This window comes from Canis aureus, chromosome 1 (genome assembly GCF_053574225.1).
Source record: "Canis aureus isolate CA01 chromosome 1, VMU_Caureus_v.1.0, whole genome shotgun sequence".
In the NCBI taxonomy this organism is placed as follows: domain Eukaryota; kingdom Metazoa; phylum Chordata; class Mammalia; order Carnivora; family Canidae; genus Canis; species Canis aureus.
The window spans coordinates 94,317,713-94,334,682 of NC_135611.1; the positions used below are offsets into that span (position 1 = coordinate 94,317,713).

At 41.4% G+C, this 16,970-nt stretch overlaps 1 protein-coding gene and 1 long non-coding RNA gene across 15 annotated transcripts in view; one reads left to right on the forward strand and one right to left on the reverse strand.

Annotated features, from left to right (window-relative positions):
* Positions 1–15,753, reverse strand: part of LOC144320702 (uncharacterized) — a 50,406-nt gene extending 34,653 nt beyond the window's left edge. For 6 of the 8 annotated variants that reach the window (XR_013386319.1, XR_013386322.1, XR_013386320.1 and 3 more), the window contains exon 1: positions 15,559–15,753. This is a non-coding gene — a long non-coding RNA (uncharacterized LOC144320702). The remainder of the gene's footprint in view (positions 1–15,558) is intronic. The other 2 variants (XR_013386329.1, XR_013386330.1) reach the window with 2 other exon arrangements.
* The window catches only part of PDCD1LG2 (programmed cell death 1 ligand 2), a 92,580-nt gene continuing 77,931 nt past the window's right edge, over positions 2,322–16,970 (forward strand). For 2 of the 7 annotated variants that reach the window (XR_013386237.1, XR_013386233.1), the window contains exons 1-3: positions 2,326–2,511; positions 2,618–2,708; positions 15,814–15,882. Coding sequence is in view for 3 of the 7 variants with exons in the window: in XM_077909374.1 (XP_077765500.1) it covers positions 2,455–2,511; positions 2,618–2,708; positions 15,814–15,882 (217 nt within the window). In the remaining 4 variants the exon portion in view is untranslated. Of the gene's footprint in view, positions 2,512–2,617; positions 2,709–15,614; positions 15,679–15,813; positions 15,883–16,970 lie in introns of those variants that run through there. The other 5 variants (XM_077909374.1, XR_013386239.1, XM_077909366.1 and 2 more) reach the window with 5 other exon arrangements.

The following is a 16,970-nucleotide window of genomic DNA, read 5'->3' on the forward strand; positions in this document are numbered from 1 at the left end:
TGTGTGACTCCTATGGGATCACCAGGCTGATCTCTAGTCCCTGGGCCAGTCATGCACCAGGGAAGGCCGGTTTCCTCTTCCCTCTCTGTCTCCAGCTGCCTATGAGTTTCTCCATTTTCAAGAGGGGGCTAGCCATCATCTGCTGTCATCACATTCCAGATAAACCCACATCAAGACCTTGGTCGCTGACTTTGGGGAGGTTGCTAAGGCTGATTCCAGATAACCTGCTGGCTCCTTGCAGTTCTCACCCCTTCCTGGGCTCTTGATCTTTGCTCATTTCCCCAAAACCCTGGCTGCCCTTCTTTCTCACTCTTAGGCTGCCTTCTAAGATGGGAAAGATTAGACTTGTTTTTTGGATCGGAAATAATTAACACTGACTGGTGGTGTACATTGGCGAGGTTATTACTATGCTTATCATATTGTAATATTTATGACCTAAATTCTAATTTTCTATTACCAAATATGTGCAACACGGAGTGATCTGTAGCCTAATCACACCTGCACATGTGTACACGTGTGCGTGCGCGTGTGCACACACACACACACACACACAATTCAGCTAGGTCTTTCCAGGATCTTCTATTATAAAGGGTACAATGCTAAATTAAATAAATTGGAAACACACATAACCCCTTGGCCAAGTTCTTCAAATGTTTTTTTGTTGCTGTTGCTTAGCAATTGAACTGTACTGTCTAATTTCTGATTTTTTTCTATGTCTTTACAAAAGTCATTTGTGTCTCTGATAAATTATTTAGGAAATAAAATATAAGTAAAAAGACGACACTAAATAATACCACCTGCAAGTCCTCCACCCAGAAACTGTTAACATTTTGGTATCTACCCCTCTGGTATTTTGTTGAGGCATATGGATTTATGAGCCAAGCAAATGTGCAGACAAATCAGTGTGAATTTTATTTGGGCACTGTTGTCAAAACACCCAGGCATTCCCTTGGTCTAAGCTGAGTCTGTTCCTAAATCTCAGTTGTACAGAGAGGAGCCCAGAGCAAGGAGTGAAGTGGGCAGAGAAGGAGGAGCTTAGACCAGACAAAGGAAGGGATACAGTGAGGAGTGTGGCTCCCTCCTCAAGACTCTGGTGGAGGATGTGGGGGTCCTGAAGATACTAACCTCTAAGGGCCAGACAGGGGACATATGCCCATTCCTCAGACTATCACAGTAGCTGAAAAAGGTGAGGTAAGAGCAGCCATCTGCCCTGACTCTACATGGAGAAGCAGGGCCCCAGGGGAAGGCTGGCTTCCCACAGACACCCCCTCCTCACCTTTGGGGTCTAGGCAGCCAGTCCCTTTTGTAGCCAATACAAGTTTCATTCCTTCTTGTTTGAGGGATTCAGTTCAAAAGAACTGTTCAAAAGAACAAGGAGGAAAGGAGAGCACTGCTTTTTCAGAAGAAGCTCAATTAAAGGCAAAGCATGGAGAGAGGACAAGAAAGCATTAGGGAGATATGGCTAAGAAAGCATGCCTTATCTGAGAGCTTCAGAGCCCCGTCCCTGCACATCCCACCCCTATGAGCCCCAGGGGATGTGGCAATAGCAACAGGATGGGTCATCCAGACTTGCATTCAAATTGGCCTTTCCTGCACCTGCTTTGTGTTACTACTGAAAAGCCTCACAATGTAGTAAGACCACAGAGGCCTGAGTTCAAAATCATCCATGCAACTGAGGAAGGGGTGCTAGACCTCAACTCTCTCTTTATATGTAAAATGAGCCTAATGGTGTCTAGACCACGCATTGCTCCAAGAATGAAATAGAGTAGTGTAGTGAGTTAAATAATGTTCCTCAAGTATGTATGTCCACCTGCAGCCTCAGAATCTGTATCTTATTTGAAGTAGGGTATTTGCAGATATAATTAGTTAAGAGGGGTCATCCTGGATTAGGGTGGGCACTGTGTCCTTAGGATGTGGTTGGTGTCCTTCTACGAAGAGGGAAGGACATTCAAAGATACACATAGGGAAGAAGGTCATTTGAGGCTGGAGATAGAGATTGGAGTACATTCTCCTGCTACAAGCCCAGGAGACTGCCAAGGCTTGCCAGAATCTGCCAGAAGCTAGGACGGGGCAAGGGAACATTGTGTCCTAGAGCCTTCAGAGGGAGTGTGGCCTGTGACACCTCATTTCACATGTCTCACCTCCAGAAATGGGAGCAAAGTGTGAGCACAGTCTGTTGGTTTAAGCCACCCAGTTTGTGATAACTTCTTAGGAGAGCACTGGGAAGCTCACAAAGGTACCTGTGTAAAGTTTCTGGTGCAGAGCTAGAACGTGCTGGTGTTCTTTCCCTCCCCTTCTCCTGCCACTGAGCTTGCACCAGCTTCAGGGACACAGGGACACAGTTCAAGGGGTCTCTGAGGGCACAGAAGCCACGCTTAAAAGCAAAACCAAAATTTCTCAGTAGGCTGGGCTTCAGTCAGTTCCTCAGAGCCAGTTTTGATTTGAATTTCCCTCATGTTACAAGGAAGCCTGAGCTGGATGGAGATGACATGTTTTCTTCCCTTGCTTCAAGTACCTTAAGTGACATTTTGTTTTGGCTGTTTATTGGCTTCTGTGAGGGGAGCTGATGCAAGAGCAATCATTTGTTATTGTGCTTTCTTTTACATCTTTTCCTGAGGAGCGGTGCCAAGTTCTGATGTGTCAATTGGTGGAGATTTTCTCCTGCCTTGAACTGGTGTGGCAGACGATGGTGAAGCCACCACGGTTGGGTAAGTGTGAGCAAAATTTCACTCCACATCACTGGAGGCAGGAGGAACTTTGCCTTGGCAATTATGCTCAGGTGCACCAACAGGCTAATTTCTGGCCGTCTCCAAAATAGTGGGATTTCTTCTGCTTGCTTGTCTACTTATTATATGTGGTAGGAAGTTTTAGGAGATGAGGGTTTTTTTTTTCTGCACACAGTAAATGTGCAGTGAAAAAAAAAGAACTATCTTGCGATTTTCTCTCAGCTTAGAATTTGGGAAGGGTTAATCAAACCTAAAATTTTGCATGTTTTGTTTTGTTTTGTTTTTACATTAGACATCTGTTTGTGGTTATACCTTTGGCAGGCAATCACTGTTCCACACACAGGCCAGCCTGTGTTTACCAGCTATGCTCTAAGTATAAGCTGTTTAAAACAAAGAACAACAACAAAAAACCCCAACCACAATTAAAATAACTTATAATACAGGCAAGCATTATTTTTAAAAAATATATGATTCAATTAGAGCAAGATTAGCTAACTGAGAGAAACTTGCAGCCGTTTTTCTCTATTGCTCACTGCCTAGGTGCACATGGTAGGAAAGAGATGACTACAGGTTCACGTGGGAGAACGTTGAAGTGAGCAGCTTGGGTGAAATTGCCTACAAATAAGGCCTTCTAACGCTGCCCTTCTGTGGTTCCGTGGAAGGGAATCACAGACATCCATTGACAAAATGCACAGTGAGATACTCAAGTGTCAGCAGTAATCAGATGTAGTCTCAGGAGTCAAATGCCAATTGACTGGCTATTCTTCAAGCTCCCTTCCAAGCCTAAGAGTCAATGAATGGATGAATCATATTGCTCTCGTCTCTCAGGAGTGGTCTATGCACGTTCATCACCTGGACTGTCACTCCCAGCAGCTTTTCCTTATCTGTGCCTTCCAGGTGTCTTCTCTCCATATTTCTCTTCTGTGTGAGCCTTTCCCTTCAACTGGAGCTCTTCCTGGGCAAGGACCATACCTTTTAGGTTCTCTCAATCCCACATACCTGGCAGAGTGCTTCAAGACATGTACAGGCACTCACTAGGTGTTTGTTGAGTTGTAAGTGATTTGATTTGATGAATCTACAACTGAATCCCCAGATGTGGGAAGTTTGTGGAAGATACAGGGGGCAACTTGGGGTTGATTTGAGAAGGAGACAGTGCAAATGAACTCAGAGACAGTATTTCAGGTCATGTTCTGAGTTCACTTGGTTTAAGACGCATGGGACAGATTCCACAGGTTGTTGTGTGACATTTTTTATTCCACATAGAAATGTCCAAGTACAGGATGTGCCTTCACTGGGGCATGCTCAAGTTACCATATAATGAAGCACCTGCAGCCTGACCTCCTTCTGTCACAACCTGGCTCCCACAGGAGCCTCTCAGTCTTTAATCGACCTACACAATTCCAGGATGGATGAGCGAATCTGAAAGTTTATCTTGCCCTAATCAGCAAATTGCCTTCCCACCCTCTCTAACACCTCGGGGGCTGGTTCCCAGTTCTTATTTTCCAGACCTTTAATATCAACCCCCTCTGCTTCTTGGAGCTTTCTTCCCTTGGCTCTGAGATACTAAGGTGGGGGAGCTTCTTATATTCTTAGGGCCATTTCTGCTTTATCTTTTTCCCTGGTGTCCTACACCTGCTCTCCTAATTTGGAGGTATTCATCAGAGTTCAGACCTTTTTTCTCTAAGCTACAGTTTTATACTCTCCTTCTCAGAGAGTTAATTCATTCCCCAATGTCAATTAACATTTACATATTGGAAATAACTTTTTCTATCTTTCATCCCTGAATTCCATTCAAATATTAGACTTTCATTTTTCTTTAATTGTTTCAATTACTTTGACTCAAACCCAATTCATTTCATAGAACCCAGCTCTAAAACTTGGCTCCTGATCCAGTATTTCCTTTGTCCCACCCTTCTGCAGTGGCATCAGGATTGTCTTGATTGTCAGGCCTCAAAACCACAGTCCACTTGTTGCTTCTCCTTCTTTCCTGAATGGCTGATCACTTGTTAATTGTTTTGACAATTGTCTTATAATAAGTTTCTTCTTCCTCTGCCTTTCTTCTGTTTTCTGACCCTGAATCAGGGGGTTTCAAACATTTGGATTAATACCATGACCCCCTAATTGAGTGACTAGCATTCCATTTCACTCCCTCAATTCTATACAGACAGAACCAAACCAAACCAAAAAACAAAACAAACAAACAAACAAAACAAAAAAACAAAACAAAACAAAAAACAAACAAAAAACCCACCAGCTTTGATCTATTTCAAATACTCCTTTGGTATTTTCTTTTTCTTTCTTTTTTTTTTTTAATTTTTATTTATTTATGATAGTCACACACAGAGAGAGAGAAAGAGAGGCAGAGACATAGGCAGAGGGAGAAGCAGGCTCCATGCACCGGGAGCCCAACATGGGATTCAATCCCGGGTCTCCAGGATCGCACCCTGGGCCAAAGGCAGGCGCCAAACCGCTGCGCCACCCAGGGATACCTCCTTTGGTATTTTCACTTGGTTGTTGAGTAACTATCACTATCTCTTCCTGGCAGGTCTACCTGACATTAAGCCCTTGACATTTTTGTCTCAACCTATATTTCCAGCCTAGATATGCCACTTACAGTCTCCCTCAACAAGCTCTGCATGTGTGAATCTCTGAGATTACTTCTAACATTTCTGTAAGAGCCTCAAGAGTGGCTCCAACTCCCCAAATCCCACTCATCTTGGAAGTATCCTACCAGTCAACTTCAGTGGTTTGGGTATTTTTAGTAAAACCTTTCACATCACTTCTTGCCATTTTTCACATGTACAGATTTTTAGCTTTCTGACTATGTGATCATGTCTTCAAGGGCAAGAACCCTCTCTTACAGGAATCCTTATCTTGATTCCCCACACCTTGATTTGAATTGATTCCCAATTCAAAGACTTGAAAAAGTGGGAGCATAGTTATTTATTGGCTAAAAAGTTGAGATTCAATTTGAATGTAAGTTAAACTTGAACTGAAGTTACATTGACTAATATCTCCTGATGCCTACCTCAGAGACCATGCCATCAAGAGAAGTAGGTTCCCTAGTAGCCTGGGAGACAACAAGGGCAGGACACCAATCTGAGCAAGACTTTTCACCAATCTAAAAAAAGTGGCCTTTGCTTCTTTCCTTTCTCAAGCCTGAGAACTTGGAACTTCATGACTCTTCACAGAGCCACCAGAAAATGTTCTCAAATCTTATATCCTATGCTGCTCTGTTCTATTTCATACCATGATGACACCTCAACCACTAGGATGTGTTCATAGGCAGAATTGTTAAGAATTACCCAGAAATTCATTAAGAATGACCTAGAAATTAAGAAATTCAGCTAAGCTGATCACTTGATTGAAAAGTGTTGTTTTTGTTTTGTTTTGTTTTGTTTTGTTTCTGCTCATGTTCCAATATATTCCTTAGAGGATACCTTGCCTAACAACAGAGAGTTACAATGAGTATCCACTGCCTGATGGAAACTCCAACACAAACAAATGCATACTTAAGGAATCTACAATTAAGATAAAAATGAAAAATCATGCAGGCCTGGACAGTAATATATTTATATCCAAACAAAGGTTAATTTTAAAAAGGGAGACTGAAGAGGGAGCATAGTTGTTTGAACGCATTCATTTCATCTCATGGAAAAGAGTCATCTCTATGCTCTGTTGACCAAAGGAGTACCCTACATATGGATGCTCTGTAAATGTTCCTTGAGTTGATCAATTTTGGCAATGCACTCTATAAGTTCTCCAAATACTCTTTCAGGCTTTGCTAGTCTGCATATAAAAGAGCTCATAATTCCCTAATATTGAAGGTTTCCAGAACCTACTCTTTCAGAAAATGCCATTTTCCTAAGTCACCCAGAAGGCAAATATCTCATTGAGATGTCCTGGCATTTTGAGAGAGGTTGGTGAGGGGCTTGAGATACCTTGGGAACATTCTTTTTTTTTTTTTTTTTAATTTTTATTTATTTATGATAGTCACAGAGAGAGAGAGAGAGGCAGAGACACAGGCAGAGGGAGAAGCAGGCTCCATGCACCGGGAGCCTGATGTGGGATTCGATCCCGGGTCTCCAGGATCGCGCCCTGGGCCAAAGGCAGGCGCCAAACCGCTGCGCCACCCAGGGATCCCTCTTGGGAACATTCTTTGTGGGGGACAACCTGATAAATAATCTTACTAAAGAGATATTCTTTTAACCTCCCGTCACTTGTGGAAATGCTTCCTTCAACATGCACCTTTGCTTAAGCAATTCCAGGGGTGATGACGTCCTCACCCTATTAGCAGCCCATTCCACAGTCAGTGACTTAAACTGATGAAAATTTCTTTCTTATTTGGAGCCAAAATTATTAACCAAATAAAGTTTTTTTAAATAAAAGATTTTATTTATTTATTCATGAGAGACACAGAGAGGCAGAGACACAGGCAGAGGGAGAAGCAGGCTCCTTGTGGGGAGCCCGATGTGGGACTCCATCCCAGGACCCCAGGATCATGACCTGAGCATAAGGCAGACCCTCAGGTAAGACCCTCAGGTGCCACCCAGGTGCCCCCCAAATTAAGTTTTCTGTTTCTCCATTAGAGGAAGAAATCAACTGGGGGCCAGTAGTCTCAGAGTATGATACTAAATTGCCATGCATGGACTCATTCATTTGTCCATTCAGTGAAGTCATAATCCATTATAAACAGTTATAAACACTCACAAAACATGCATGCATACACACAAACACGCCCAAAGAAAAACAAAATTGTTATATGGACCTCACACAGTTAAAAGATCTCTCATTCTAGCACAGAACACAGATGTGTAACCAATTATTATACCAGCAAGGAGGTAAATGCTAACACTAGTTAATAGCAGAAAACAATTAAGGCAGAAGGAACAGCTTAGAGCAGTTAGGAAAGGCTTATGTCCTTGTGTTGAAGGCAGAAGAAGGTAAGGCCACTTAAGGAAATATTTATGATCCAAGATAGTTTCTTTGAGCTCAAGTAGAAACTGAGATAGAGTAAAAATAATATTAGACAAAATAAACTGAGATCAGATATGAGAGATTAGAAACTCAGAACACCTGTGAGGACCCAGTCATGGAAAGCACATATTATTATTTCTGTGGCTGAGGCAGGAGGGACCATATTTGAAAGGGTTCTGTAACCCATGCTAAGGAGAATTTTACCTAATAAACTATGGGAGCTATTGAAGTGTTTTTAAGCGGGAGTGCCATGATTGCATTTGATAATTTCGTATTTAGGAAATTCTGCCTGCCAGGTAAAGGACTAGTTCACTCAACCAATATTAGTAGAGTGCCAGCTTCCTGCCAGACACAGCTCTAGGGACTGAAGGATATTAGTAAGCAAAACAGACAAAGATCTCCATCCTTTTAGTGATTATATTCTTAGGGATGATGGCAGCTGATAATCTAACATAACAAATGAGTACATTATACGGTATGTTAGCTGGTAATGAATGCTTTGGAAAAGTGAGAGACTAAGGAGAGTTGGGAATGTTGGAGAGGTGGTACTATTGTGATTTTGCATGACACTGTCTCACCAGAAAGAGCAAGGAATGGCTCTGGATGTAGGGAGATGCACACTGGCAGCAAGGTCAGTCCTTGGGGCAATGGATCTGGGGAAGAAGTTCCACAGGCCTAGAAGTAGGTTTAGGGACATTTAGAGAATTCCAGAGTCCTAAGAACCCAAATTGTGATGGGCGGTGGGTCAAAATTCCAGAGGACACTCTTAACAAACACCTCACACTGCAGGAAGCCACATGGCCATTACTGGGTTCTCTATAGCATGGGGCTCAAGGTAGATGTCCCTCTTGCCTGGCCTACTAGACAGATTTAGAATTTTATTCTCAGTGAAATGTTGTACCACCAAAGGATTTTGAGCAGGATGCTCTGCTACAATATAAGGAGGGATGACAAGATACTGAATTAAAGTGACAGCAGTGAGGTATTAGAAAGAAGAACCATCATCCAGAAATATTCTGGCACAGAATTAACAGGGCTGGGGGATGGGCTGGATTTGTAAGATGAGAGATGTGTAGGTTTAAAATGACACACCCAAGATTTTGGCTTGAGGTGGGTGTTATAATTATTGGCATTATAGGAAAATGGGGCACAAGGAGTTTTTATGAAGTACCCAGGGCCTTAGGGGCTCATAATTCCTAGACCCAGGATTGGAACTCAGATGTGTCTGACTTTAGTGTGTGAGATTTTAACAAAGGCACAGAAGATGCTATCCCTAGAAAGAAGAAGGTGGCTGGTTGGAAAGTACCTTCATAGTAATGTTTTGTCTATCTCTCTGTTGGCCAAAGGCGGCAGTGTACAAGGAAAGTCCCCTAGGATGGGCAAGGAAGAAGAGGAAGTTATAGCCAGGGGTGGATGAGCCAGGCATCCTTTCTGTTGTTAGAACATGTTACCTGCTAATGTTTTGAGCTCTAGAAATAAGAATGCTGGGCAAGTGCAGTATTAAGATGATATCTTGTCTGAGTACATTTGTATTTTCAATAAGGAAGAGAGTCTTCAAGTCCACCTAAGGCCCAGCATTTCCCTATGGAAAGCACTTAATGGAGCTCCCAGTTGTTACCAACTAATAAGTCCCTCCCTAAAGTGAGAACAGGATCCCACTGTGGATCTCACAGTCCCTTTTAGCTACTGCCTCGTTGCACTCTCCCTTTATAGCACTCTTCTCTGAAGCTCTGCCTATACTCTGTTTTCTCTGCACCCTTACCTCTCATTTTCTCTCCACTTTCCATCTCATCTACACCAAATCTACCAATGTCATGCTTAGCAGGCTCACTCATGACCTCCACGCTGCTAATGCTAACTCCCAGGAGCACTGGCTTAACTGAGTACTCCCTCCTTGTAGCACTGTGTCTTAAGTTCCAGATTTCATTATAATTAAGATATGGCGAGGCTAACAGATCAGGAGATAATGGCCATTGAAAAAAAATAGTTTGTTGTGTTCTCAGATCCTGAGAGGAGGCATGCCACACTGCAGTGGCCACACAGAGAAGCACCAGGGTCTGAAAGGAGGTAGAGCAGAAGGGGAAATGTGGCCAGAAGCCTTTATTGTGGTTTCCACAAGAAGGAATGGGCAAGGCAGGGTAAGCAGGCTTAAATTTTCTAGTTTGAAATAGTTCATCAAGATTTGGAACTAGGGGCTGTCCCTTGTTGTGTGGTACCTGGCCCTGGGGTAGTTAGGACAGTAAAGGAGGTGGTTGGAGTTAGGGGTTCTGGATTACTTTGCATTTGAAAGACGCCCCTTGAGTGAATTGTTTACTGTCTGAAGAATTGGCTAATCCTGGGAGGGGCAGTCCCTGCATGACCAATATGTATCACATTTTCAAAACACCAGAAAACAGAAAATAAAAGACAGGATTAGGTTGCATTTTTGCCCTTCCCCTAAATCTATTTTCCTAATGCTCTCCCTCCCAGAGATCCATACAAGTTGGAATGCCCCACATCTCAATCCTTGGACAGTTTTTCTCCTGTGTTTCCCGGTGGTAATGTCATGCAGCCCCATGGCATTAAGTAACATGTAGACATTGAAGACTCCCAATTTTATCTCCACCCCAAACTCTGGACTACCTGTTATCCAACTGCTTACTAAACATCATCATGGGGATGTCTAGTTGGCATCTCAAACCACATACATGCCAAACATATACTGATTTCTGCTTCTTGATCTGTTTCGGTCTTCTCCAGTTTAAAATGAGTACTTCCATTGCCTTAATGCCTCAAGCCTCAAATCTGGAAATTTTCCTGGATTTGTCTATTTTCATCAAACTTCATATCCAACCTGACAGTAAACCCCATAATGTCTTATTTGAAAAGATAAGAGACATAAGTAAATAGAAGGACATGCTATGTTCATATCTGGAAGACTTAACATCATTAAGATAGCTCTTTACCTCCAGTGGATCTACAGATTCAGTGCAACTCCTATCAAGATTCTAGCTGCCTTTTTGTGTGTGTGTTTGTGGACAAGCTGATCCTAAAATTCATATGGAAATGTAAGGGGGCCAGACTTTCTGTGAAGGAAGCCTGTTAGCTAATCTACATGGCTGCACTCTGAGGGGCAAACTTCTAAGGAACCCACCTCTAGGGCATGGTGTAATCCTTTCCAGAGACCTTGGAAGGCTGGTGCTCTTTGTACATTCATCCTCTGAGTCACTCCAGAGCACCAGTACGTACTGGCAGGAAGCCTTCTAGGTGTCTTGTGTACTGGTTTTTTAAGCAGCTGCCTAGGAGATTTCCCACACCTACATCATCTGACTCCATTGACCAAAAGCTTGAATTACTCCTTTCCAGGGGACTTTGAGAATCAGAGATGTCTCTGGGCAGGCTGCTGCCCCCAGAACACTGAATAAATAGCAGACTGATGTACATACCCCAGTTCTCTCTGTAAGGGAAGCCTCTTTGCTTCTCCTAGAGCTTCACCCTGAGGGGCAGGTTTAAAGTCTTCAAGTTTAAGGTCTTGTACATCTTTAGTGGCCTGCAGAGATGCTCTCAAGGACCACAGGCTATAGATGCCATCTTGGTGCTCTCCCTCTGCCTTGCTTCCGCTCACCAGCATGATCCAGCAGAAGGCTTGTATTAGTCATCAGGGTCCCAGATTTTTGTGACTGCTACCCAGAGAATACTCTAGATTGCTTGGCCCTGCTGGCCAATAGGACTTACACTTCCAGCCCACAGGACTGTACTATTTGCATACTTTCACTAGCTGTTGCCTAAGGATCTGACTTTCAACCACCCTGAATCTAGGTGTAAGATCCTGCTCTTTGGGCTACTGACAGGTCTTGGCACATCCTCCACTACTGGGAGCTATTAAAAATAGAATCGGCTGCTTGGACAAGCACAAAGGTTTGCAAGACAACCAAGAGCTGAAGCAGGGTTGAACAGCAAGTTTCATCTTGTATACGAGACCAATTCTTCAAGACTGGGAGAAGTAGTTGTTTCATCTACTGTGTAGAAACACAGAGAATCAGGCAAAATGAAGAAACTGAGGAATATATTCCAAAGTCTTCAATAAAGAGTATTAGAAATATTGGATAGCCACACTCAAAAGAATGAAACTGGACTACTCTCTTATACCATACACAGAAATTAATTCAAAATGGATTAAAGTTTTGAATGTAAGACCTGAAACCAAAAAAGTCCTAGAAGAAAACCCAGGCGATGAGCTCCTTGACATTGGACTTGGTGATGATTTTTGAATCTGGCACCAAAAGTAAAAACAACAAAAACAAAAATTAAAAGTTAGGATTGTGTCAAAATAAAAAGCTTCTGCACAGCAAAGGAAATCATCAATAAAATTAAGTTAACCTACTACATGGGAGAAAATATTTGCAAATCATTTATCTGATAAAGGATTAATATCCAAAATATCTAAAGCACTCATACAACTTGGGACACCTGGGTGGCCCAGTGATTGAGTGTCTGCCTTCGGCTCAGGTCATGATCCTGGGGTCCTGGGATTGAGTCCCACATTGGGCTCCCAGTGGGGATCCTGCTTCTCTCTCTACCTATGCCTCTGCCTCTTTCTCTGTGTCTCTCATGAATAAATAAATAAAATCTTTCTAAAGAAAAAAAAAAAAGAACTCCTACAACTCAGTAGTAACACATATACAACAGAGTCAAAATAAAAATGGGTAGAGGATCTGAGTAGACATTTTTCAAAAAAAAAAAAAAGACATACAAATAACTAACAGGTACATGAAAAGATGTTCAACATCAGTAATCATCAAGGAAATGCAAATCAAAACCACCATGAGATATCACCTCACACTTGTTAGAATGGCTAGTATTGAAAAGACAAGAAATAACAAGTGCTGGTGAGGATGTGGAGAAAAGGAAACCCCTGTGGACATTGGTGAGATAATAAGTTGGTATAGCCACTATGGAAAACAGTATGGAGGTTCCTAAAAAAATTTTTTAAGCTACCATATGATCCAGCAATTCCACTTCTGGGTATTTATCTGAAGAAAATGAAAATGCTGGGCAGCCCAGGTGGCTTAGTGGTTTAGTGCTGCCTTCAGCCCAGGATCCGATCCTGGCGGCCCAGGATCGAGTCCCACGTCGGGCTCGCCGCATGGAGCCTGCTTCTCTCTCTGCCTCTCTCTCTGTGTCTCATGAATAAATAAATAAAATCTTAAAAAAAAAAAAAAAGAAAAGAAAATTAAGATGCTAACTCAAAAAGATATATACACCCCATGTTCATTGCAGTATTATTTACAATAGCCAAAATATGAATCAACCTAAATGTGTGTGTGTATAATGGAATATTGCTCAGCCAAAGAAAGAATGAAATTTTGCCATTTGCAGCAACATGGACGGACCTCAAGGGCATTATACAAAGTGAAATAAGTCAGAGAAAGACAAATACTATATGATTCAGTTAAATGCAGAATCTAAAACAAGCAAACATACAAACTAAGCTCATAGATACAAAGGACAGATTGGTGGTTGCCAGAGGTAGGAATTTAGGGGGTGGGAAAATGGGTAAACTGGTTTCATTTTATTTCTAGTTTTTAAAAAAGTTGAAAAAAAAAAAAGCAGAATTTCTTGGAGAAAGGTTAATTGAATGCTTGGGGAGAAGAGACATGATCAGCTTAAGGCAATTTGTACAGAAAGCAAACAAACTTCCCAAGATTAATAGGATTGTGTGAAAAGGAAACAGAGGCTTCCTTGAAGGGTCTTCCAGTGGCTGAAATTATGATTTAGGCTATAAAAGAAAAATTATTATCATTCATCAAAATGGATCAGAGACCTAAATATAAGAACTAAAGCTATAAAACACTCAGAAGAAAGTAGGCATAAATATTTGTAACCTTGGATTTGGCAATGGTTTTCTTCAATATGACACCTTAAGGATACACAATAGAAGAGAAAATAGATAAATTGGGTTTCATAAAAATTAAATTAATTTGTACTTTAAATTACATTAAAATATTTGTGCTTCAAAGAACACTATCAAGAAACCAAAAAGACAATTTGAAGAATGAGAGAAAGTACTTAAACATTATATATTTGATAAACAATTTGGCAATTTCTCAAAAAATTAAACACAGAGTTACCATTTAACCAAACAATCCCACTCCTACATGTCCAAGAGAATTGAAAACATATCTACACAAAAACTTGTACATGAATGTCTATAGCAGCATTATTCATAAAAGCCAACAAATAGAAACAACCAAATGTCTGTCAACTGATGAATGGACAAACAAGATGTGGTATATTCATAAAATAAAATAGCATTCATTCATAAAAAGTAATGAAGTACTGATATGTGCTACAATGTAAGTGAATCTTGAAAATATTAAACTCAGTAGGAGAAGCTAGATTCAAACAGCTACATAGTGTATGATTCCATTTTTATGAAATATCCAGAATAAGCAAAGCCATAGAGACAGAAAGTACGTTGGTGTCTGCCAGAAGTTGGAAGAAGAGGGAAGGGGAATTGGGAAATTTCTGTCGATGGATAGGAGGTTCCTTTTTGCGGTAATGAGAATGATACAAAATTAGATAATGGTATGGGTTTCACAATTCTGTGAATATACTGAAAACCACTGAATTGTACCACTGAATTGTCCGTATTTTAAATGTATATATATTTTATACATATTTATTATTTATATATTTTCATATATACATTTGTACACACATACATCCTTTATTGTATGTCAATTATACTTTGATAAGGCTGTTGGAAAAAATAAATTTAAAGAACAAATAGGGCAGCCCGTGTCGCTCAGTGGTTTGGTGCCTCCTTTAGCCCAGGTTGTGATCCTGGACACCCAGGATCGAGTCCCACGTCGGGCTTTCTGCAGGGAGCCTGCTTCTCCCTCTGCCTGTGTCTCTGCCTTTCTCTCTGTGTGTGTGTGTCTCTCATGAATAAATAAAATCTTAAAAAATAAATTAAAAAAGAACAAATATATATTTGTATGTAATCTATACCTTTCTACAGACCACTTCTCATCTCTGCTAGTGCCACCACTCAATCCAAACTATTATCTCTGTAAAAACATTCCTCACCTATCATCCTGCTTCTAGTCTTATCCAACCCAATGTCCTTCTCAAGAGTCTATTGTTCACACCAAAGCTGAGTCCTATTTTAAAAATGTAATGAGATCATGTCATTCACCTGATCCAGGACTTCTGTTGGCTTTCCATCACACTCAGAGATGCTCTGCTTTTACCAGATTTAGATATATGGCTCCAGCCAATTTCCCTTGGAGAAATGATTTCATGGCTAATAAAATTTTGAAAGCCTCTTTGAGAACAGAATAGCTGACAGTGGTGTATCTTGTCCCTTTTGCCTCAACCACAAGAAGTCCTGGGATGGGAAAAAGCATGAGAGCGAGGGTGGAAGCATAGTAGGAGGTGTAATGGGACCAAGGTCGAACACCCACTCAATGTAGACAGTTTTGTGCTCTCCCCGTCTAAACTTGTAAGTAACAGATAGTTCACATAATGGGCAAACTCTAACAAAACACTCAAAAGAGCTGGACACTTTCCTGCTCAGGCAAATACCAAGTGTTCATTCAGAATTGAGCTCTGTTCTACTGAGCACTGTCCTTAAATATCTGACTCCCAGAGCTCAAGTCCACCTGACGAAGTTGGTGTGCATTATTCATTTGGTAGTCATTTGCTTTTCAAGCATCCACTACTGAAAAAACTATGGGAGGCTTTGTGAAAGAGACAGAGTTTCGGATAATCACCAGTATGGGTTATTCATGAGAACTGGTTCAGTTCATAGTCAGAAAAGGAAGAAGAGATTCTAATTTGGATTGATAAAGAACAACCTGCTTCCTCTTACCTCATCTCCCATCTCTAGGCGACCAGCTTTTAACTTGACTTCCAGGGGCTCTGCTGTACCCCAATCTACCACTGCCAAGATGACCAAGAGGCAGGAGACTAGGGTACAGTGGAGCTCCTGGTAGGGAAGTTATAACTTATCTTCCAGGGGCTTGTTGACGAGTCATTTCCCTGTTTTCAGGAAGGAGTGAATCAAGAAATCATGAGACCCAGCAAAACTGCAGCAGACCCTGAGACTTTCAATTGTTTATTTCAGATCGGGTACAGAACATGTTCCTCCTCCTGCTAATTTTGAGCCTGGGAGTGCAGCTTCACCAGACATCAGGTAAGAAAGAGCCAAAGGAGGGACCTGAGGAAGAGGAGTAGGTAGTTGCCCCTAGCTGAAGCCGATAATGAGAATGAGGTCCTCAGGCTGAAGGATTTCTTTGAAAGCAAGTGCAATTACTGTCTGTTACATGCACAATAAAAAGAGTGGTGCCCAGGGTGGCCTGTGCTTGTCTGTATCCTTGTCTTACAGAAACAATAACCATATGGCAGATGAGGAAACTGGAATTCAGAAAAGGTATTTAATTTACCCAAGATGACGCAGCCGATAGGTGGCACAGCAAGGTTCCTACACAACTAATGTCCTTAGAACCTTAGAACCATCATCATGCTATGGTGATGATGATAATCAAGTATGGCAGAGAAGCCCTCATCTTCCCACTTTGGAGTGGGTTTTTGGAGTTAAATTTGATGACAGACATGTATTGAATGTTGATAATGGGCATTCACAAAACCAAAAAGTACGTTGTGATGAATTCTGTTTAAGAACTAACCAAAGGTAAACTATAAACATATTGTATCTTGCTTTCTCCTCAAATTTAGAATTCTTCATTTCTTCCCCCTATACAGTATCTGGATAATATTAGTTCAAATATTAATTACCTGCCTAAATTGGACTGCCTTCTCTTCAAGGTTTTTTTTTTTGTTTGTTTGTTTGTTTGGTAAGTCTTATCATTTCATGTCTTCCTAAGTAAGGAGTTTTAACTTCAAAGATTTCTTACAGAAGCAACCTGAGGGAAGAAAAGTAACAAAAGGATCTGAGGACTGATAAGAATGCTTACTCCTGGGGAAGGGAAGAGATCTGGGATGAGGATAAAAACTACAATCTTTTTTTTTTTTTTAAAGATTATTTATTCACAAGAGACAGAGAGTCAGAGACACAGGCAGAGGGAGAAGCAGGCTCCATGCAGGGAGCCCAACGTGGGACTCGATCCCGGGTCTCTAGGATCACACCCTGGGCCGAAGGCGGCACTAAACTCTTGAGCCACCAGGGCTGCCCTAAAAGCTACAATCTTAACCATTATGTTTCCCAGGTCTTTTTCTTTTTTGACAAGAAATATACATTAAAAGAAGTATTATACCCTTGCC